This window comes from Megalobrama amblycephala, linkage group LG1 (assembly GCF_018812025.1).
Source record: "Megalobrama amblycephala isolate DHTTF-2021 linkage group LG1, ASM1881202v1, whole genome shotgun sequence".
Taxonomy (NCBI): Eukaryota; Metazoa; Chordata; class Actinopteri; order Cypriniformes; family Xenocyprididae; genus Megalobrama; species Megalobrama amblycephala.
The window spans coordinates 16,394,350-16,418,564 of record NC_063044.1 but is presented as its reverse complement, the minus strand read 5'-3'; the positions used below and the strand labels follow the sequence as shown (position 1 = coordinate 16,418,564).

General features: G+C 35.7%; 1 protein-coding gene across 1 annotated transcript; it reads right to left on the bottom strand.

The window, feature by feature from the left end:
• Positions 1 to 3,356: 3,356 nt before the first annotated feature.
• Positions 3,357 to 23,905, bottom strand: LOC125264448. The gene is made up of 2 exons (XM_048183749.1): positions 23,565 to 23,905; positions 3,357 to 5,402 (listed from the first exon to the last, which is right to left on the bottom strand). Exons 1-2 carry the CDS (start codon positions 23,850 to 23,852, stop codon positions 3,918 to 3,920), a joined length of 1,773 nt encoding a protein of 590 aa, XP_048039706.1. The 5' UTR covers positions 23,853 to 23,905; the 3' UTR covers positions 3,357 to 3,917.
• Positions 23,906 to 24,215: the final 310 nt, after the last annotated feature.

Here is a 24,215-nt window from a genome sequence, read left to right as displayed (position 1 = left end):
GTGCGCCATGACATCTAAAGCACAAATGATCAGATCTGCAGTGATCGAATGTAGTGTGTGTTGTGTCGCCACAAATCTTACAGTTCCTAGGTCCAGCTGTGTTCCTTCTCATGTTGTAAGCTATGTAAAAGCTCCTGAACATCTTTCGCAGTCCAGCATTCTAACAGTCGTACTTTAAAAGTGCATGCTAGATCAGGGTCTAGGCAATTTCTCACAAACATCATTGCAACTTCAGAATTTAAATTGATTCAGATCAAACTCTGTGTTGAAGTGAATCTGTCCTGATTCAGATCAAACTCTGCGTTGAAGTGAATCTGTCCTGAGTCAGAGCAAACTGTGTTGAAGTGAATCTGTCCCGATTCAGATCAAACTCTAAACGTGTGTCTGATTCACTAATAAAACACTGATTCAGATCTGATTCAGGCTCATTCCAGTTTGAATGTGAACAGGCCTTTGTTTTCTGTCATATTGTCTGATATTTGTGATCATTGTGTGTTTTAAAGTTGTTCTGGATGAAGTGACTCCATCTCTCCAGCTCTCAGGTAAAACATCAAGAGCTTTAAACCCTTTAAACTCTAATATTGATTCATCATTGTTAGTGATCAGATGATTTGATATTTGATCACTTGTATAGATCAGTTGTGGTGGCTGTTTGCTCTCTTCATCATCATCATCTTCATCATCTCCATCTGTTTCATGCTGCGTAAAAGGATCTTCAGGTGAGTCCAGACTTTCCTAACATCATACTTCTTTACGAGCTCAGGTCATCATGAATCACATTTTCATTAATTTTATTAGATTATTTTATGAATCTGTCACATTGTGGACCAGCTTTCTAGAGTATGAATTTATATATTTGTATCGATTTTGGTGTAAGAAACAAAGAGGTGAAAATATAATTTATGATTTGACCTTTGTAGCAGTCAGTATCTTCTGTCATAAAGTCAGATTTAATTATTAAATCACGAGACAGATCTCAAGTTTTAATTATCTCTGAATAAACAGAAAATACTTTGAATTTAATAGTATGTGATAATAAGTGTCAGTCTGTTTTCAGATGTTTTCAGAGGCAAGAGCGATTCATCCATCAGCGTGAGGATGATCCAGAAAACAGGTGAGTGAATCAAACTGAGAGAAAGAGGTGAATTAGATGGAGGATGAAATAACCTACAGCTGATACAGATGAATCTGAACTGAATCTGAATGTGTTTCACACAGGGATCTGGTGAAGGTCGTATCTGATGATCCTCGTTCACTGCAGGAATCTGAAACGGTTCGGTGTCCAAATGATAGTGATCACCGGGTGCTTTGATTCAACATCATGACATACATTTTTAACATGTACTCAGCTGACAGTGCTTTATTTTTCCTTCACAACGAGGCACAATGTGGATTTCCAGACCCTTCACCATCTCTGTTCCTCTCTGTTGAGATGAGCTGCTGACCTCCATATGATCTGCTGTGACTCTCATAACCTTCAAGAAACAGATCATGAACCGACCATCTCTTCACTACTATTTACAGCAGCAAGTAAACATGAATGAACATCAGAAGATATGATAATGAAATCAATCATGTCTCATGTAATCCATCAATCAGTGTTTCAATAAATGTCAATAAAACAGCTGGACAACAATAATGTCACGTAACATCACATTTACCTCAGAAAAGACATTCAGTGACCATAAACTCTAGAGAGAAGCATCTGATAAATACTTTAATTCAATGAAATCATCTCACTTTTCTCTGATTTAACTCCTCCAGTTTAAAGGGGGATACCAGTGTGTGGGTGTTTGTGGCTCAGCATGCCAACTAGATTTTTATCAAGAGCTGAGTAAATGATTTTAGACTAAACACTTTAATTCACTGAAATCAAGCCACTATTCTTTCACTCATTCTGTGTATTATAGCTCTTCATTTCAAAGGGGAATACCTGTGTGGGTGTTTTTGTGTGTAAACTTGCTTTTTATCAAGAATAGCTGCTCTGCAATAACTTATTCTTACCAACTGACATTTTGATTAAAAACTTGCATAGCACATGTTTGCATGCTTAAATGTATCTTATTTTTAATTCATGCAAAGGTAATGATTAAGGAATTATGTGTCATTGGCACAGTTATTTGAGTGAAGCAATAGCCAGAACGATGATGACCACAAACACCACAGAAACACTCCTAAATGTCCAACACAAATGAACATCTTTCCCTTTTCTCAGAAATACATAATATACTCACTTCACTTCAACATTTACTCTCCTAAATCAGCAAAACAGACAGAGTTAGATGAATAACTCTGAACTGAATAAACACCAGCAGCATTTGATCTGTTTCTGACACTTCTCAGTCCTGATGTGTGTTGAGTGTCCGGCAGATGGCGCCAAATCCTCTCATTGAAACTCTCACTGTGTGTTTGTGTGTAAACATTTTAATGAACACAAAATATAAATTCAATTAAATGTCTAATAAATGTTGGTTTAAAACAATTAATGACATTTTCCCTTTATCGTCACCTAATCTAAAGTGAGAACTATTTACTCCTAATGACCAATTAACAGTTTCTTTATTACGAGCTGATTAAACGATAATAATTGTGTCAATTGCAGTGGTGACTGCTAAAAGATGTTCTTTAACCTCAAACGTTTCAGTTCCATCAGCTTTGACTGTATAAACACATCTACTACTTCTTCTGTAATTAAAGTGCTCATTATTTGAATGACCTCATTCTGGATCTCATATAGTGCATTACAGGGAATTGTTTTCACGGCATGTTTCAGTTCAGGATCTTTTCTGCGGGTATACTCAAAGAGGGATAGAAACAGGTCACTACCACCATCCAAAAACAAGCTACTGTAAATGTGTCCTGGTGTCCATTTGCACAGGGAAACTCGATCATGTCACTTATGTGTTTCTACCTTAAATGAATTCACTAATAGTGATTGTAAATTAAATTATTACATTGTTAGCTAACTATGATTAAATATGTCTGAAATTACAATTTAGTGACTGTTATCAGAGTTGACTGTCCAGATTATATAATGTTGACATGCATTCTCTGTAAAGCTGCTTTGAAACGATCTGTATTGTGAAAAGTGCTATACAAATAAATCTGAATTCAATTATGCTTGAGTGGTAATAGTGACTTTGTTGAAGTTGAAACCAGTTCTGATGCTCACTGTTGGCTCTTTCGGCGGTGGACAGGGGTCAGCATGGGCACCCTGACTGGCTATTCAGTTATACAGTGGTTAGTAGGACACTACAGAGACTGTAATACATTGTGATGTTTGCCTACAGGAAAAAAGTATTGCGTTATCTGAGGAAAATACTGCTTGAGTGTTTGAAGAAAGACTCTCACAAGAGTTATGCGACACGTGTTTATTGGTGTTTTGTCTGAGTAAGTGACATGTAAAGTGACAGAAGACATTGTGATTTAATAAAGACATTACAGGTTACTGATGGCAGCACAACAGTCTCATTGTTAAAACATACTGCAGCAGCGCCAGTCGACAGCAGGAACTTTAAAGACATTATAAACACTAAAGTATGATTTCTTTCTGTGAAGCTGCTTTTAAACAATGAGTCTGAGCACATTAACATGGACACAGTTTGAATTTTGCTTCATGAAAATCACATTGCTCTGTAAGTTTTGTGTGGATCTGTTCACACTCATATACAGTATATCAAAGATTTTTACTAAAAACAAAGTATTTATGTATGAATTTGAAAATTTATAGTTTTTTTAAGCTGTATGTTTTTGCATAAAAATCATTAGGAAAATGTATTTTCTAAAATATATTTATAGAAGCACAGAGAGTCTTACTTTTTATGTTAGAAAGAGTCTCTCGGTTAGTAAGCACTTCAAGTACAATTACAATGAACATTGTGAAGTGCTGCTTTAGTAATAATGGTAATTTAAACCAACTAACCACAGCTTGTGCAGCAATAATCCCAGCTGCCATCAGTGGTCCAGCACCACAGGTAATCTTTACCATGTTTGCCACAGGGGTGACTAGGTTTGCAGGTTTGGTCACTCACAGTGGAGTAGCAGTCATCAGAAGTACAGCAGTAGTCATAATTGCCTTCATAATCTGTGTAGCACCACCTATAACTTTCACCATATTTGGCACAGGCGTTGTTGTTGGGGCAGTACTGCCCGTTTTTAGCCTTACTTCTCCACAGTGGAGGACTGCAGTAATCCCAGCTGCCAGAGATTTTGTAACACCAGTAGTAGTCCTCACCGTATGTGCCGCAGGGGTGATCATCCTTGCATCTATCTCCTTCATACGTGATGAGTGAGTACGGGGGTGAACACGCTATCAGTTCCTGGCCTGAGTAACACCTGTAGCCCTTGAGATCATCCTGGTACAGACAGGGAGAAGAGCAGCAGCGCTTGGTTTCTCCTCCTGTGTCACAGTGACAGCCATAACCAGAGTCAGAGATGCTTGAGCAGGGCGAGCCATCAGCTGCAATCTGCTTCTCTGGGACCAGCTGGCATTGAACAGCATCTGAGCCTGCAGATACCTCCCTTTTTCTGAGCTCATCATGCATTATCCTCACTTGTGTTTTGGCGTGAGTTAAAAGACAAACACTTCCAGCAAAAACCTTCAGCTCCTCTGTCACTCTGTAGTAAGAGCTCATACTGTCGAAGGTTAGTTTTACTGTTGAATGACTCGCCACCTGGTTGTTGTTGGATTCAGATATGATGTCACTGCAGTCAGCCCTGTTCTCTAGCAGATTTGTGTTTTGTATGACCAAGCATGTTTTGACTGCATTGTTCACTGGTAGATTAATTAGTTTCTGAAACTTAACCTGAACCTCTTGTAATTTATTATTGTCACCAAAACAATCATCATCAAAAATATTTATTGCACTCAAGGACCCATATCTCCAGCTCAGCTCATTATTCAGGTATGATACACTCATCAGTCTTATGTCAGGCTCTGTCGGATGGTTTCTCCCAATAAAGCCAAAGGAAAAAGACTTTCTATCATCAAAGTTGTGTTTATAACAGACGGCCGTCCAGATGTGAGAGGGCACGTTCACCCTTACACGCTCTCCAGGGGTTCTTGGTAGCCATGTATTGCGATCAGGTACCGTACCTGTGACAATGAAAGCTGTTGCCAAACCACTATCACTGATAAGCTTCTGTATTAAATAACTCCTCAGCGTGCCCTCCCATCTCCTCCAGTGGACTTGGTTGAAACGCTGTGCCATAGGTGCTGCATTGGTCAGTGTAAATGTTGCTGTACGGCCTTCACCACATGAGAAGCTGTTGGGGTTCAGGTGTCCTCGATCATATCCAGTGAGACTGTAGTCGCTGCTGATGGCTTGATTTTCAAAATAATCCTCTCGACTCCTTTGATTCTCACGGACCATATGATCAATTTGGGCTTCAGGTTTGGAAATCTGCAGAAGAAATATTATGTTACATGATCATTATATTGCTTGTAAGAAAAGAGTTTTGATGGATGTTTTTTTCCTTCTAAATTTCATAGGGGGAAAGGCTTTGTTCTTACTGTCTACATTGTCTTTTAGTGGACATTTTTTTATGTGTACTGTACAATTATGGTATGAGTATGTTCAGTAAAGTACCATCCAATGTAGTTTCATTTGTACCCAAGTGAAAAAAATATATATATGGGTCAAAGACGAAAAGGGGGTTTAAAGCATAAAACAAATAAAAGTGTAAAAGAGCTTTAAATCTTTTTCACATACATTAGAATAAGTCCTGTTTAACTTTATATTTTTCTGAGCAAAAAATAATTACTACCATACATTTTACTGTGATTTTACAGAAGACACCCACTAAAATGTCATTCAGTGTAACAATATTTTTATGCAAAAAAATATGATCAGACATTTTTAGAAAAACTATTATTTGATGACATATTACAGGACTCTATTTAAAGATCACAATGCAGACCCCAAATTATTGACAAAATTATTTGTCATTTTAAAGCATTATACTTCGCCAATATCCTTTAAACCATTAGGTTTTACCCATTTGTCAGCAAGAAGTTTTTGTAAGGAAGTGAAAATCAATTAAAATCAAATAAAATTTTGTAGGATCACATATTATTTTACATATTTTAATAAGTACAGCTCAGAATAAGTATATTGTTTCATTTCTACATAAATATATCTGTTACACCGAATGACCATGGTTTGTTATGCTGAATGACATTTTTGACAAAAATGAAGAAAATAGTGTCATTGTTTCCATATTGCAATGTTTTGAATATTATTCTGTATCATTTAATTCCTAAACAAATCACAGAAGCAGATGCTGAAATGAATAATCATTTTATTCCACAATGCATATCATATTCGTAAAAATTAACTGAACTGGTGGTAATACTGTATAATCAATATCTCTCATTTCATTGAGAACTTGGAATTAATTAACCCTCTACTGCATAGTGTTGCCATATGGCAACATACTCTTTGTGTTCATTTCCTTGCCACCGTCTCTTTAAGAGAACATTCTAGTTTTTTTTTGTTGGTAAGAGAAGACCTTAGTTTAGCCAATGATGTGCTTTGGTTAAGTCACATCACATGCAATTTTTTTCTGTGACGCGATATCTGACAGACTGGTGTCTCTTGTCGGTAGTTGCTGAAAGCAAACTAAAACGTCAGTAACAAACAAGGACACGCCCATGTCACATTCACAAAAAAAAAAAAATGTTAGCATTGTAGGACTTGGCCTATTTATTAGCTCAATTAATTATCAAGAGGGGTAATTGAGTTACAGGGAATAAGAATCGAATCAACTGTAATTGATTCACTGTAAATGATTCAGAATTAATATTTAACACTTCCTCAATTATTCGTCCAGCGAAAATTGAGGTTAAAGTATTTTACCAATTCTGGATAAAATATTATTCTGCGGCCAACAGTAACAATATTGTATTATGAAGCAAGAGGTAACTTGATCTTTTAAGTTTAAGGCAGTAATTTGACACACAGCACAAGAAACTCGTATATGTGAAAATCAAAACAAGCTTTATTGACTACTTCTAATGATTACAAGAAACTAAGGCTAAACACACACACACACACACACACATTCATACGCACACACACACACACACACACACACACATTCACGGAGTTGATATGAGTTATGAAGAAAGTCCCAAATACTAACTAAACATCGCAACCTGAGGAAAATCACAAAAGCAGAGCTTTGGCTTGATTCTTTAGGTTTAAAGTAGTTTCACCAGTTTCCAGCAAGAGAGAGAAGTTTGCCTGTACCTGCGTTTGCTCTGACAGCTGAGGTAATCGGGTTGTTCTGCGACTCGCGTGCAGCGGAGTCCCGTTCTGGATTGGCTGTCTTTCAGGTGACGTCTTCTCGGGAAAGCCCTTCGTGGGTTGCGCGGAAGCTTTAAAGTTGTTGCGCTGTTCTGAGCAGTTTTCTTCTTTGGAGACTTTGGTCAGATGTTTCACAGAGTGTTTTGGAGTCTGGATGTGGCGGCTGTTGAATGGTCAGCTGCGCGGCTCGTGGATGACGTCGGCGACTGTTAGATGGAAAATCAGCCCCGGTAAAGGATCGGTTCTTAACTTCTTTTCAGCATGACCCAAGCAACTTTTCCGCCGTGGTCAAAGTAGCGGTGCTTCGGCTACTGGGCTTCGGCTACTGGGCTTCAACGACTGTGCTTCAGTCCGACTTCTGACCGACTTCTGACTGATTTCTGACAACTAGCTATTGGGAAAGCATAGTTTTAAAGGAGCAATTTGGCTCCATCCTTCAGATGCGATCCTCCAATGAGACGTTGCTACGGAGATTAGACACGCCTCGTCTATTGTCTATTGATCACATCGCGTGATATCTGTGGAACATTCTCCTGTTTTATTAACAACTTTATAACGTTTCTTAATATCTTCCTGATACTGAATTTCAATGTTTCATTCACACAGAATTACAGAGAATTATAAACTCTGTATTTAGAACTCAAACATGACACACTTCTTACACACATATTACTAGACTGACCTAATTAAAACAATGATTACCAGAGAAAGAAAATGCATACGGGAATACAAACATATAATGCATTGACTCCAACATGTTAGTAATCACATCATAGCAAGTGTTATTCTGGATATAGTTAATATTTTAAAATATCAACAATTGTCCTTTAGAGATTGGAGATTGAGTCTGTAAGCATAGAGTCATTGAACAGCGAGGGTTTTGTGAGAGAATCAATAGATTTAATGTGATCAGATCCACGTGATAGGTTCTGATTAGTTTATTGCTGATGAGCTAAGAAGTCCTTTAGACAGAGTCCTTTGTTAAAAGAAGTCGTGTCATCACTTCTGTTAAGGCTAGGTGTTTCCTGTCAGGAAATGGATCTTTTGGACCAAATGAAGCTTTGTTCAATCATGCCTCTGGCTTATAAAGCCATTTGGTAACGTCTGTCCCTACAGCATCATCTCAGGTAAGGTATGATGACATATTCACCACTCAAAAAAGTTTTTATGAAATTAGTTTTTAGTAAATCGAGAAAATGTCTGTGTTGCCATATGGCAACACTGCGCAATAATGGAATGGCATTATTATAATAGGTTAGATAGCTAGCAAAAGTTAGCTGCAGTCTGTTAAGCTGTAACAATAACAACATTAATGCTAGTGATATAATGTTGATTAGTCGTACTGTATGTTAAGGACTGCCATGGCATTTGTATTATGGATTAAATCAACATCGGTGACCTGCCACCACAGCCAGTGCTACTGGCCCAGACCTACCACTGGCCTACCATGGTGTCTCAAAAAGGCAGGTGCAAGTGGCTGTAAGTGTATTGTTAGGATGAAGTGCACCAAATGTGATGTGTACATGTGTCTCACCTCTGGAAAAAAAATGCTTTTTGAAGATTCATACAGAAAAAAGGTGAAGTTTCAAGGATTATGGGGGGTTCATGTTCATAACCTTCCTCTCATAAGATTGCGTAATGTTGTATTTTCATGAACTGCAATGTTTTTGGTTTTATGTCAGTGTTTTATGATACATGATGAATAGTATTAGATTTGTTTTTAACTGTCTACATTTGCAATTTAAATAATATTCATGAAAAATATAATGAAATTCAAAGAATATAAAGCATTATTCAGCAAAAGAGAATGGAAAAGCACAAGATGTTGGAAAATAAGTATAAGGTATTGTTTATATTTACTGCTAAAGCTTATAATAGCACCAATTGATTCAATACAAACAACATTTCTGAGGAAAAATATCAACTATATACACTTACACTTATTCTAAGTTATTTCCACTATTGTGCGTTGTTGCCATATGGCAACATATCATAAAGTACCTTAAAATAATATTTTTTTCCAAAAATTTTTTACAGCACTTTAAGTTAAACCATTCTAAGAAAAGAAAAAAAAAATATTTTTTTTTTTATAGATTTATCATAATGCGTGCGGTAGAGGGTTAAAAATACTTTCTGTTTGGCAACATAAATGACATGTTATCAGGATTGGTATTATGGGCGGAGAATCCCCTAAGTGGCCTCTCTTAAAGGATTAGTCCACTTTTAAATAAACTTTTCCTGATAATTTACTCACCCCCATGTCATCCAAGATGTCCATGTCTTTCTTTCTTCAGTCGAAAAGAAATTAAAGTTTTTGATGAAAACATTCCAGGATTTTTCTCCTTATAGTGGACTTCAATGGGCACCAAACAGTTGAAGGTCAAAATTAGTTTCACTGCAGCTTCAAATTGTTCTACATGATCCCAGATGAGAAATAAGGGTCTTATCTAGTGAAACCATCACTCATTTTCTGAAAAAAATTGAAAATTATAGAAGTCTTATCCTTAAATGCTCATCTTGAACTAGCTCTCTTCTTCTTCTTCTCTATTAGAATTCCAGCAGTGTAGACGCTGCCAAGTGTATTACTGCCCTCCACAGGTCAATGTTTGAACTAATTGTTATATACTATTGAACTAGCATATTGCATATAACAAGTAGTTCAAACTTTGACCTGTGGAGGGCAGTAATACATTTAGCAGTGTCTACACTGCCGGAATTCTAATAGAGGAAAAGAAGAAGAGAGCTAGTTCAAGATGAGCATTTAAGGTTAAAACTTACATAATTTTCAATTTTTTTCAGAAAATGAGCGATGGTTTCACTAGATAAGACCCTTATTTCTCATCTGGGATCGTGTTGAACAATTTGAAGCTGCAGTGAAACTAATTTTGACCTTCAACTGTTTGGTGCCCATTGAAGTCCACTATAAGGAGAAAAATCCTGGAATGTTTTCATCAAAAACTTTAATTTCTTTTCGACTGAAGAAAGAAAGACATGGACATCTTGGATGACATGGGGGTGAGTAAATTATCAGGAAAAGTTTATTTAAAAGTGAACTAATCCTTTAACTTGTGGTATAGGTAGGGTGGAGTCTCTATCTAAAAACAGCAGTAAACTATTATTCTGTAGGGCTAGTCGTTGACACAAATTTCACGATTTGATTAAATTTCAAATCAATTTGATATTGATTAACATCAGCTGAAAGATCGATTCTTGGGATTTACAAATCAGTATTGTTTCTTCAAAATTAGAATTGATTAAAATCGAGAAATCTATCTTTTTAAACCCAGCCCTATTATTTTGACATTGCACTCCTCAATACCTTTCTCGTCTCCTTGCTAAAAGCGCTGCCCTAGCTACTGAGTTAATATTTATAAAGTTTGATATATATATATATATATATATATATATATATATATATATATATATATTATTTTATTTTATTTTTTGTGCTAAACATCCCTCATTTATCTGAAATAAATAAAATGCTAAAAATGTTATCTAAACAGTGACACTGTCATTCAGTGTAATGGATGACACTGTGGTGTAACAGACAATTTGCATTACACTGAATGACGAAACTTCTACTTAAGCTAATATTGCTAGCTAACAACTAGCCACCCATAGACTGTAAAAAAAGATGGACGACGCGACGCCGCTTCCTTCCATTGTATTGAACTGAAGCCAAAATGGGCTGATGAATGGGCGCTGACACGTTACGCAATACGTCAAAAAAAAAAAAAGTTTGGAGCCTGGGCATGCGCAGAAGGAATCGTCAGTGGAGCCGGAGGCGGAGTCGCGATATCAAACTTCCGCCCAGACGACTGCGTCATCATTCATGTATTTTAAATAGACTATAAAAATTATAGACAATTTAAAATTATACCTATAAAATAATAGGCTATTCTGTTTCTAGAGCAATAATATTTTTGAAACAGCAAATTCAGTAGATAAACTCAATATAATATGCCACTAGAAACAACTCTAAATCGTCAGAAACGGTCCTGCCATTTTAAATCAAGTTCAACTAACGTTACAGGAGATCGATTGCTGTAATTAGAGTAAGCTATCATTAGTTTTGTCCTGCTAATTATTATTTTACACCCATAAAAATAATAAGTAACTGCCAGATAACGATCACCTGCTTTTTCCCGACATGGTTAACATTAGGTGCGTTATCTTAACTAATAACATTTATTAATTAGCTTATAACGCCCACATTTGATGTTACAGAAAAAAGTTCAGTGATCCGTCAGATCCTGTAGGTCGGTTAGTACAGTTTACTGCTGAACAACTCATTTTGTTGGTGTGAAATAACAAAGAAATCGAAAATTAACAGTTAGTTAATACATCTTCAATCTCCCCTCGAAGCTCCGACAGTCCTCAGACAAGCTGTCAATCAACTTCGAATCATGACGACACGCCCCGTTTTTATAGCATCAAATTGCTAGCTAAAATCTAAATCATCACAAAAACGAACAATTGAATATATATCAGTGTGATAACAACTACCTTAAATGACCAAAGCCATCTTTCAGAAAGTTTTATTTGAAGCAGAATTTATTTTTAAGTTTTCACTGAAGTCTCATTCGACTGCATTGAGAGGGCAGGGTTTATGACCTGTACTGCATCCAGCCTCCAGGGGGCGATCAAAGAGCCCGTGGCTTCACTTTTCAGAACGTATGAGACACACCCGTAGCCACCTATATCAAACAGTGAACTTGACCAGAAAGGTTAATCATCATTATTCACAACATCTACTTATTTTTCAAAAAATCTAACAATAAAAGTGTTTTTTGGCATTTCACTGAATGACATTCGTTTTTGTAACTCAAGATACCACACTATGAAAAGGTGAAATTATCAAATATTTAAGAGCAATAAACACTTAAATCACCACACGGTCTTCAGGAGGCCTTTTGATGATGTCACAGACTGCTTGATGACTATTGGTTGTTTATTTAATTTCAAAATGGCTTCCTGATCCCGTTACACTGAATGGCCTCAGACAAACTGCATATTCGGGACAAAAGTCCCCTAGTTATTTCAATATTTAACGAAAAAAATAACACATAGTCCTATTAATATAATACAGCCAACACTTATGTGAACATGCCAAGGAAGGAAATTTTTTTTTTTAACATGGTATTTTATACGTTTATTTAAAAATGTATTAGTAAAATCATAGTCCGGACCATTACGCTGAATGACAATTTTACACTTTGGAGCATTATTTAACTCATATTTTGTCATTGTATTTTCACAAAAGTTATTTGAAACATGAAAGTAGACATTTTACTTGCATTTAATATGTTTTTTTTTTTTTTTTGTATGTAAAATCACTTTTGTAAATTGTATTTGATGCGGACACCAAAATGGTGACGTCTCGTCTTTGACCTATATGGAGTGCATTAAAAAAATACAAAGTACAAGCAAATACATTCTTTATTTTGGTGCTACATTAAAAAGTGTCAAAGTTTTACACTACAAATACACTATCTCAAATTATATTTGAAGAGTTTGGTTCCAAAACGCAATAAACGCCATTTAAAAAAAAAAAAAAAACAGTTTCCGCCAAAATCAAAATCTGGTCGGTGTTGAAAAGTCGTTTATTATTTTTGCGCAAAATGCGATATCCGTCGTGTTATTCTGTCATGTTTTCTCCCTTTCTTTCCAAAACGCAACAAACATAACCGCTCAACCAATCACAGCGCTCCATTCCACGCACTAAACAGTAATGGCGGCGCTCTGAATACAGCCGACACCCTGATAGCACACGTACATCTCGGAGACGTCTATTTGATGTGTGTGTTTACGTCTGGAAGACGTATTATTTAGGTTGTTTGCTCATCTGGAATACATCTATAGGACGTATCCTGTCAGATGTCAAATAGACGTTTAGAAGATGTCTTTAAGATGTTTATGATTTAGAATGTATGTAAAACTGACATCTTAAAGACGTCTATCAGATGTTTGTAAACAGCAGATGCTTTCCAGATGAAGTGATCTTTAACAGACGTCTTGCAGACGTACGTGTGCTTCTAGTTTTCCTTACTTGTGATCAACAAAAACAGAAAAATTAATCATTTTGAAGGCATTGATGAACCTGTGGTGGTTTCTGCGGTGGGGAAGAAACGCAAGTAATGGAAATGTAATCATTCATGTGAGGAGATTCAGAAGATGAGGCATTCGAGTCGGGAGGAGGAAAAATGCGGCTGTTGCTTGTACCACGACAGCATCAAACTATTAATTAAATTAATTAATTTATAACATTTCAAAGATGACTCGTTGAATTCATTTTGGGAGCGACGCTGAATATATTTTTAGTAAAATGCCTGTAGGCCTATATAAGATAAATATTGGCAAAGTTCAGACTCTGTCATATTGTGAATCAACTTAGTACTACTTTGTGTATTTTCAATTTGAAAAATAACTTTTATATTGATGAATTAATTGCATTTTGAAAAAAAAAAAAAAAAAAAAAAGCGTCATGGACTTATTGCATTTTTGGGGGGGGAAATCCGTTTTTATAATAAACCTTTGAAAATCAAAATGTAGATTTGAATTTTTAATGTTTTTTATAATCAAAAGATGCTATGTGAAAGTTTGAAACAGAAAATATTGGTTTTCATCTTGCCACTTTCTTGGTAAAGAAAACATATTTTACTCAAATTAATCAAAATGGAGTTATTGCGTTTTGGATCCAAACTCTTCATTTGTTCTTCAGTAGTACTTCACTGCACTGGGTAAAATATACCAAATACCACTACTACTTAAACAGATTTTTAGTGCATTGAAATAAAGTATACTGCCTCAAAATATACAGAGGAGTTTTCTTAGTGTATTTGTTAAAAGTGTGCTTTGAATGCTTTAAAAATTAGTTTTTTTTTTTCTTTTATGTAGTAATCCTAAATTTAAATTAAATCCATTTTATTACAAATATATTACTAATGCACTAGTTCTACGTAATAAATGCACTAAATAGCACTAACACTTAAATACTTTATTAGTGGATTGAAATAAACTACCACAAAAATATACAGTTTTATTGGTGTATTTCTTAAAAATGTGCTTTCAATGCTTTAAAATTGATTTAAATCTTAGTAGACTTTTACACAGTAATTCTAAGTTTAAATGACATTGACATTATCACAAATAATTAGCACTACAGTTTCAAATGATTTTAAATGTAGTCAGATAAAGTAAACCAAATATACAGTGTTTTATAAGTGAATTACTTAAAGTGTGTTATGAATGCTTTACATAAGTTTTACTAGATTTTTATATATACTGTCACTAAGTTTAGTTTTAATGGATTTTCATGAAAAATACAGTACAAAATGAATTAATTACAAGTAAACAGGTGAAAAAGACGTAGGCCTAGTATTAAATGTATTAAAGATATACTTGAAATGCAAGTTGTTAATAATACATTTGTATTCCCAACATGCTTATTATAAGTGCATTAAAATATTAAAATATTACTATATTTCTAAACAGTAAACACAAACATAGTTTTAATATATTTCAAAAATGTATTCTAGAAGTACGTTGGTAATTAATATGCTCAGTTACACTTTTAACATATATTCTGAAAACGAGAGTACTTTTTAATATATTTCCAAACAGTATACTAGAAGTGTTTAATAAATTATATACTTTTGTATTTTTAAAGAATATGTTAAATACAAGAATACTTTTAATACATTTCTAAACAGTTTACTAGAAGTACAGTGGAGCAAAAAAGTATTTAGTCAGCCACCAATTGTGCAAGTTCTCCCACTTAAAAAGATGAGAGAGGCCTGTAATTTTCATCATAGGTACATTTCAACTATGAGAGACAAAATGAGAAAAAAAATCCAGAAAATCACATTGTCTGATTTTTAAAGAATTTATTTGCAAATTATGGTGGAAAATAAGTATTTGGTCACCTACAAAAAAGCAAGATTTCTGGCTCTTACAGACCTGTAACTTCTTCTTTAAGAGGCTCCTCTGTCCTCCACTCGTTACCTGTATTAATGGCACCTGTTTTAACTCGTTATCAGTACAAAAGACACCTGTCCACAACCTCAAACAGTCAGACTCCAAACTCCACTATGGCCAAGACCAAAGAGCTCTCAAAGGACACCAGAAACAAAATTGTAGACCTGCACCAGGCTGGGAAGACTGAATCTGCAATAGGTAAGCAGCTTGGTGTGAAGAAATCAACTGTGGGAGCAATTATTCGAAAATGGAAGACATACAAGACCACTGATAATCTCCCTCGATCTGGGGCTCCACGCAAGATCTCACCCCGTGGGGTCAAAATGATCACAAGAACAGTGAGCAAAAATCCCAGAACCACACGGGGGACCTAGTGAATGACCTGCAGAGAGCTGGGACCAAAGTAACAAAGGCTACCATCAGTAACACACTACGCCGCCAGGGACTCAAATCCTGCAGTGCCAGACGTGTCCCCCTGCTTAAGCCAGTACATGTCCGGGCTCGTCTGAAGTTTGCTAGAGAGCATTTGGATGATCCAGAAGAGGATTGGGAGAATGTCTTATGGTCAGATGAAACCAAAATAGAACTTTTTGGTAAAAACTCAACTTGTCGTGTTTGGAGGAGAAAGAATGCTGAGTTGCATCCAAAGAACACTATACCTACTGTGAAGCATGGGGGTGGAAACATCATGCTTTGGGGCTGTTTTTCTGCAAAGGGACCAGGACGACTGATCCGTGTAAAGGAAAGAATGAATGGGGCCATGTATCGTGAGATTTTGAGTGAAAACCTCCTTCCATCAGCAAGGGCATTGAAGATGAAACGTGGCTGGGTCTTTCAGCACGACAATGATCCCAAACACACCGCCCGGGCAACGAAGGAGTGGCTTCGTAAGAAGCATTTCCAGGTCCTGGAGTGGCCTAGCCAGTCTCCAGATCTCAACCCCATAGAAAATCTTTGGAGGGAGTTGAAAATCTGTGTTGCCCAGCGACAGCCCCAAAACATCACTGCTCTAGAGGAGATCTGCATGGAGGAATGGGCCAAACTACCAGCAACAGTGTGTAAAAACCTTGTGGAGACTTACAGAAAATGTTTGACCTCTGTCATTGCCAACAAAGGGTATATAACAAAGTATTGAGATGAACTTTTGTTATTGACCAAATACTTCTTTTCCACCATAATTTACAAATAAATTCTTTAAAAATCAGACAATGTGATTTTCTGGATTTTTTTTTTCTCATTTTGTCTCTCATAGTTGAAATTTACCCATGATGAAAATTACAGGCCTCTCTCATCTTTTTAAGTGGGAGAACTTGCAAAATTGGTGGCTGACTAAATACTTTTTTGCTCCACTGCATTGGTAATAAATATATGCTTCGATACATTTTTTAAAAAATATGCTAAACACAAGTATACTTTTATTGAAGTTAGTGTATTTAAAGAAAACATAGTTATGTTCTCTTACTTAAAGTATTTTTTATATGTACTTTAAGAAAAATAGCAAAAGGATTTAGCTTTAAGTTGGTTTAAATGTACTTAATAACCATGTGTAGGCCTAGTGCAATATAGCCTAGCCTATTTTAAATATTTATATATTTAGAATTGTAATATTTTCAAAATGAAGATATTTTGAAAAACATTTTTAACATTTACAATGTATCAACTAAAAGTATTATAAACATTTGTCAACTGTTAATAAGCATTGCCATAAGCATATTTAAAATGAATATGTTGTTCAGTTTTACTTATTTGAACTAGAGTCCATAACTTTTTTTGGTTAAAAATGATCCAAAATCAATTTTTGAGCAAGTACATAAACAGCCAGTGTTCAAAACTATCTAATTATCTTTTCTCGATTCACAACAGTAAGCTTGTAATAATGTTTTATAATAAGAGCGACATGGTGGATTTCCGCGGGAATCGGCAGTCCATTAGTTTCTACTGCAATATCAGCTGCTTTGTTAGAAAAAATGTACATTAAAGCTGAAATCCAACCTGAATGATGACAACACAGAATAAAATACTATCACTAGTGATCATCAAATCCTTTTAACAGTTTATTTGACACACTTTGTGTTTAGGTCTTCCATTTTTTTTTTTCACAAAACCTTTGCTCTCTAGAAACCCAGTCAGTTTGGGTTAAAATTCTTTAAAAGGCTTATAAACACTGAATTAATACCAACATATGAAATTAAATTAAGGACATGCATCTGAAAAACTGGGGATGTTGGACAATAAATATATGAATATAACAGCTTGATTTTGCAGTGTTGTCTAATGTCCGTCAAAGCAAAAGTGTCCAAAAGTGTGAATTATGCGATAAAGGACACAGCAATGCATCATGTATTATAAGATCATTATGTTTGTGTGATTCATTAAAACGTACAATATATATATTTCAATTCAGACCTAGTGATCCTATTATTATTATTATTATTATTATTATTATTATTATTACTCCACTAGGTCTGAAATATATTGTTGCTGCAAACATGATGATCTTAAATGTAATTATTAATTATAATTATTAATTTACTATTAATAGGCTAACTACATTACCTCAGATGGATGAATGGTTGAATTCCACAAGTGGTAAAATAAAACATATAGCCTACTTAATTTAAAAAATAAACTGTTCTATTGCGCTTCTGATTTGGCAGTGAAATTCGCTGATTTTGGTGATAAAGCTCTTTTCATGTAGTCGCGATGTTATATTGTGTCATGATTATCCAAAACTGATAAAAACGTAGACATTGGTAAATGCGTATGTTGAACTTTATTCTTGTAAAAACAAATGCTGTAAGCAGTACATAAAATACTGAATGAGAATGTCTCTGAAACATCAGTGTATAGTCAGATATTGCATTTATTTCACTTCAGCTGTGATAAAGTATGCAGACGCAGCGTGAGCGTCGCTACCAGAAGCAGAAAGTGTCCGACTTAACGTCTCCGATTTCAGCTCCTCCCCGCCTGCTACTCTCTTATGGAGTTCCGAACTGGCTCAGTAATTATGGCGCGGACTCCAAAATCAAGCTTCCGAACGACCGACCGATCGATCGATCGATCTAACGAACGTCAAACCGACGTCTTGTAGGCTACTTTGAGCGTCTGACGAACTGACGTAACGCCAGCGTCTTGAAATTAACTGTTTTTTAACCATGTAAGGAGCCAAGCTGATGTGTAAAGACTATAAATGTACATTACAGGCACTAAATAAAGATATTTTATACCTATACTGAATCATGGACATTACAGGCAATAGCAATACACACCTAAAACAACACTAACACATTTTTTTTTCCTGAATCTTGTGATTGTTTTACTTTCAAAAAGCAGAATACAGACATTCCATATTCTTAATTTGACCTATATTATAATTCTAACTTGTTTTTGTTAATTTTATTTCCTGCTGTACAATGTTCACAGTACATGCAAGACACTCTAAATTAATCAATTGTTAAATTGTTGTAATTGCCTACTATAGTATACCATTAGACTACTCTCTTTATCCTTTTTTCCCATAATCAACAGAATAATTAGGTGATATCATGTGAAGCCTCAGGAGAGCCTTTAAATATTTTTGAATGAAAGTTTAACATTACAATTCCTTTAGTGGACAGTTGCTCTTAGCCTATTTTCTTCATCTCAGTTGAATGAGATTTTGTGACAAAATTATATGTAATTATCTGTCAAATTAATTATCTACACCAGGGGCGCAGCCAGGGGGTGGCCACACCCCGCTCACAACTGCTGTTTCTGTCTACTTTTTTTTTTTGTTGACAAGAATTGCGTTCATTTAAACGCAGAACCGTCTCTTTAAGACCACAAAAAAACGGGATACTTTTCAGACGCGCACTTCAACTTCACCTCAGCGCCAAGCGCAAGTCAGACGCGCGCGGAAATGATACAGGTGCCGAATGAGCTTCAGCAGAACAACAGTGAACGGCGAACATTATATACAGCTTATGTAAATGTTTCTCAACTGGTGGGCTGCAAGACCGCGCACTTTTCGATCACGCGCAAATACGGTGCGCAGCGCTGTATAATACTCACTAAATAAAGCGCAACTTAAAATACCAGCATGCAACGTCGTAGTTCTGTCATCTATTAAGTCATGAAATAACCAAAAAGCGATTAAATCTGCGTTAAAACTGTGCATGCATGTGTGTAGGCCTATTTAATATATATGCGTCACATGTCTCTGGACCAGGGGCGGAGCTACGGGTGGGTACTCCACAAACCACCAACAGAACATAAAAAATATCAAAAATAAAGATAAAGGCTATGCCAGTAAAACTCAATCAGCCTTATAGCCTACTGTGCTCGAGGCGCGAACTTAAGAATTGCTCGCGCAAATGCGGCGGCGCGCGCTGCATATTACTTTATTATAACTTAACTAAAGCGCAAAAGAAGCTACGGGCATGCACCGTCGTTATTCTGTTGTAAATTAAGTCGTGAAATTACCAAACATGCGATTAAAGCTACCTCAAAACTGTGCATGTATGTATTTATTGACATGGTTTTAAAGCTATTGTTATCCAATTTGTTGACCTTAAAATGTCTTAAAATGCATATATGAACACCAAGGAAATCAAAATTTTCTCGGGGGAGCATGCCCCCGAACCACCCTAGCATAATACATTTTGTAACCTCAGTAATTATGAAACCCTGCGTACGGCCCTGCTTATTTTCTATCGAACGAAATCAAAGGTAAACGTGTATTTCTCCAGGTGTGCGCGCTTTGGGACTACACTTTTTTGTATGCACTGTGATCAATGTGTGAAAATAAATGGGAGCAAAAATGCGATTGAATGTAAAGGTTTGTGTCTCGTTGTTCTATTTTAAATATCAATAAATCAATTGAATTAAAAAACATTTGGAGGGATGACCCGCCCACATTGTTTTTGCTTCCGACGCCCATGGATCGCCTCTTATTTAACACAGACATACGGATTTCTTATCGAATGGAGATGTTTCTTTCTTTTAGGTAGCCTACAATTATTCGCGGTGTTCATTTTTGAGACGCGCACCCTGTTTTTATTTATTTTATTTTACAAAAGTACAAGGTTTTGTTGTTATTGTGAGCGTACACGAATAAAAGTAGACCATTTGGCTTGACGAAAGACTTGTCGTTTCTGTCATGATGAGGAAACAAATCCATCAGAACGCGCCGGCGTGTTCGTCGGCCAGAGGGATAAACATAGCCAATTTAGTTTTCATATTTATATTTAAACATTAGGCTATAGAGCCTATATTATTTGTTAAATTTCACCTATGTTGATTATGAAAAGTGAATAGCATGACGGATGCGCAATGTCGGGAGACATGCAGCTGGTCAGACATGAGTTTGTCCACTTCATTAAGTTTTGTTTTATAGTAAGCCTTTCTTTAAAGTGAATTTCGTTTTGTAGAAATTGTATCTTAATTTCAATCACTGTTTCATCAACCAATTGCCTATATTTAATAAATAGGAAGAAAACCAAAAACGTCGGGTGGCATGTATTTAAGTGCGTAACAAACGAACATGTTTCTGTGGCCTTTGAATAAGGCTGAAGCAATATTCTGTTTTTTAATGAATTTCTTAAATAAATAAATATAAATTCATTCGATGAATCCGAACGTATGTTAATGTGTGAGCGTTTGTCACTAGTTTCAAATCAGTATTGATTTTTATTTATTTATTTATTTTTATTTTTTTTATCGCAAGCTGACTTTTTTGTTATTTTTATTTATCCATATAGCTGCCTGTTACCATGCCAGGTTATTTCCAAATTATTATTATTTTTTCAATCGGTTGGTGCTGTTGGTTCAGGTTGTAACTGCAGTTTTGTCTTGTTCTTATCTCGTAGATTTACTTGAATTGATATTGTCACGTAATATTATATTAAATGACGTAATTTGAACTTGCCATACCTTGACTTTTTGTGAACTGACGCCACTTAGGGACGGTCCATCATTTTTCCCCTCCCAAATTAAGCCAGTTGAACAACACGGGATGATGCGAATTATTCTGGCCCACCCACACTTTTAGAGGCCCACCCACCATCCACTTTCTGCCTCCGCCACTGCTCAGGACTAAAATATTATGCTATGTGAGATCACAATATAAGGCACAAGCTGATATGTAATTTGTTTAATGAATAAATAAATGTGAGAACTGTGCATTTGTACTAGAAGTTGCTAATTTCGTGTTAATTTATAAAGTACAAACAAAATATATCACATTTAAACATAAAATAATTAATTTTACATTCTGGCATTTATGTGCTGTTGACTTCCGCCCTTAGTCACATTCTTGCAAATGGGAATTCAAAAGAGAACCCTTTTTTTTGGTGCTGAGTTTAAATTAGGTATGAACTGTTGAAATTATTTATTTTGACAATATAGAAAGTTAAACATTTAAGGCCTGTTCACACCGAGACGAATGTCACTTGGGTGTGAACACAAAAAACGTCTCGAAAAACGCTGGCGATAAACGCGTTCGTCCCGGTGTGTACAGGCCTTTAGTGTTTACATTTTGGTTAGTTTTTTAGACAAACTCAGAACTGTTGAAGTTAATTGATTATACATATGTGCCAAGGGGGGCGGTGGATGAGCGGCTTAAGCGCAAATAACAAACACCTGTCCCTGTTGCAGTAATTGGCGTGGAGAGAGTATAACGCCAGGAGAAACAGGAGCGAGCGAGAGAAAGAAGGACTACTGGCTGCCACACTCCTAGAGACCTGCTGAACTTGCTGGAGTTAATTATTATATTGTTTATGATCTGTTTTTGTGCCTGTCTGCACGCCTTTTTGTTTGGTTCTGCCAATAAAGCAGCCAGTAGTCACAGCCGACCCTTGTCGTCTTCCTTCCTTTTATTACGAACTCTGTTACAACATAAAATTCAATGAAGGTTGAATAATCTTTGAACTACATATAGTTATCTGCATGTCTCATCCATGGAGATGCAACAACGGAGAACAAGAACTGACTGAAAAAGTTTAAATTTAGCTATTCTGTGAGCCCCTTTATTAATATGCCTGCAAGTAAGGAATGATTTAAAAAAGAAAAAAAAAAGAAAGAAAAAAAGGTCAAATTCACTCAGCATTCCATGATCTAATTCACTATCTCAATTACAATTAAGTACAAATTAACTGTATTCATTAGGCACAGTACATTATAGTCAGACTCATTTTAATGTTGAAATAATGAAGATTTCTGAGCCACCCCAGACTGGTTGCTGGCCCCTGCCTGACCACCCCTATGAAAAAATCCTGGCTCCGCCATTGATCTACACACAAATAAAAAATGGGATTGATTTGGTTGATTTAAAAGTATGTACCCCTCAAAAGTCAATATTGGGGCATGTCTTTTAGAAAATATATTATAACTTATACTTTACATTCTGTAGAAGTTTGTTGCTGTGTTTTTATTTTATTATCAGACATGACCTTAAAATACATACTCTTGAAAAAAATTAAAATGCTTTGGTACACTCATGCAATTGATTATGTAAGTGTCTGCTGTTCTAATTTATTAATTGCTTATGTCATGCTGATCAAAATATATGATATGGTTCCCTGTTGAATAGTCTTACCCCTCAAAACATATAGGCATTAGTTCCTTGCATGAGTCATTAAATGCAAAATGGTTAAACTAATTGCCACAAACTGTCAAGCATATTTTCTATTAGACTTTTTTCTTTCTTTCTTTTTCTTTTTTTTTTTTGTAAATGTGTCATGAATTGAAGAATTGCAGTGGTGAATTTTGAATTTCACAAATGAAGGGAAATGTAAAAGGCTAGATCAGAACATGATAGACAGTCACTTTTTTAAATAAAAGATCTAAATTAGATCATACATTTTACATTTTAAATAATTCTTAAGTGTATTTCCTATGTCTGATGAGTACATTTAAAATTGTACAACAAGTGATAATGAAATATTTTTTTGAAATACAGAGATAGTATATTAAAAGCACATTTTAGTTTATATTTCATACTGTCTCAAAATAGCACAGTTGAGTACACTTAGATGTTCTTAAGATTATTTTAATTAGTACTAAAGAAGATTTTTTAGTATATTAAGTGCGAAAATAGAGCACTTTAAGAACATTATGGAAGTGTACTAAGTGTATTTTACTGCACTTTTTTCACCTAAGTATGCCTTTCTTTTATTTTGCATTTTAATATTGTTAAACAGAATGAGGACCAATAGTTTTAATTAACCAAACTGCTTCTTATGAAATGCAGAGCTTCAGCTGCTAATGAAAGTCTTTTGTCTTAAGCTGATAGAAGGTTACCTGTGGCTCGAGGTGCCAGTCGTCTGATCTTGAAGTGTCGCTTGAGCATGAAGGATCCAATATGTAGGCACTGTAGAGAGGAATCTTGTAAGGAATGAAGTACAGTGTAGCATAATAAAAGCCTCTATTTTCCAGCTTCTGACAGATTCTCTTGGCATTCTGATCCATTCCTTCTGGTTCTGTGTGTTTGTAGAAAAACTCGCTACACTCATCAAAGGTCTCGACCACTTTTGCCTGAGCACTGAATGCTCTCAGAGCAATACAGGTGAGCAGACCCAGAACAAACATGGTGTGAAGCTGGTCTTGTGTTTGAGAGACACCAGAAGCACAGCTGCTTAAGTACACAGTCAGAGTCAGTGATGATGTGGAGGGTGTGACTGAAATGAAGAAGTGAGGAAGACGATGGCACCTTCGCTTCATCATGCTTAAGGCACTAATTTTAGAGTATGAACAGAAACACTGATTTACTGTGAAACAAACAAACTTTCAAATTCTGCTCAGAAATATACAATAAATGCACAGCTTGCGGTTTCCACTTCAGTTTTCTAGTGCATGTTGTTTCACTTCTGCATCTGGAGCGAGAAGCAGGATCTCTGTTTTCTCCTGCTCCGTGATCGTTCAGCGCAGGTTTCTCTTAGTGAGCGGGAATCT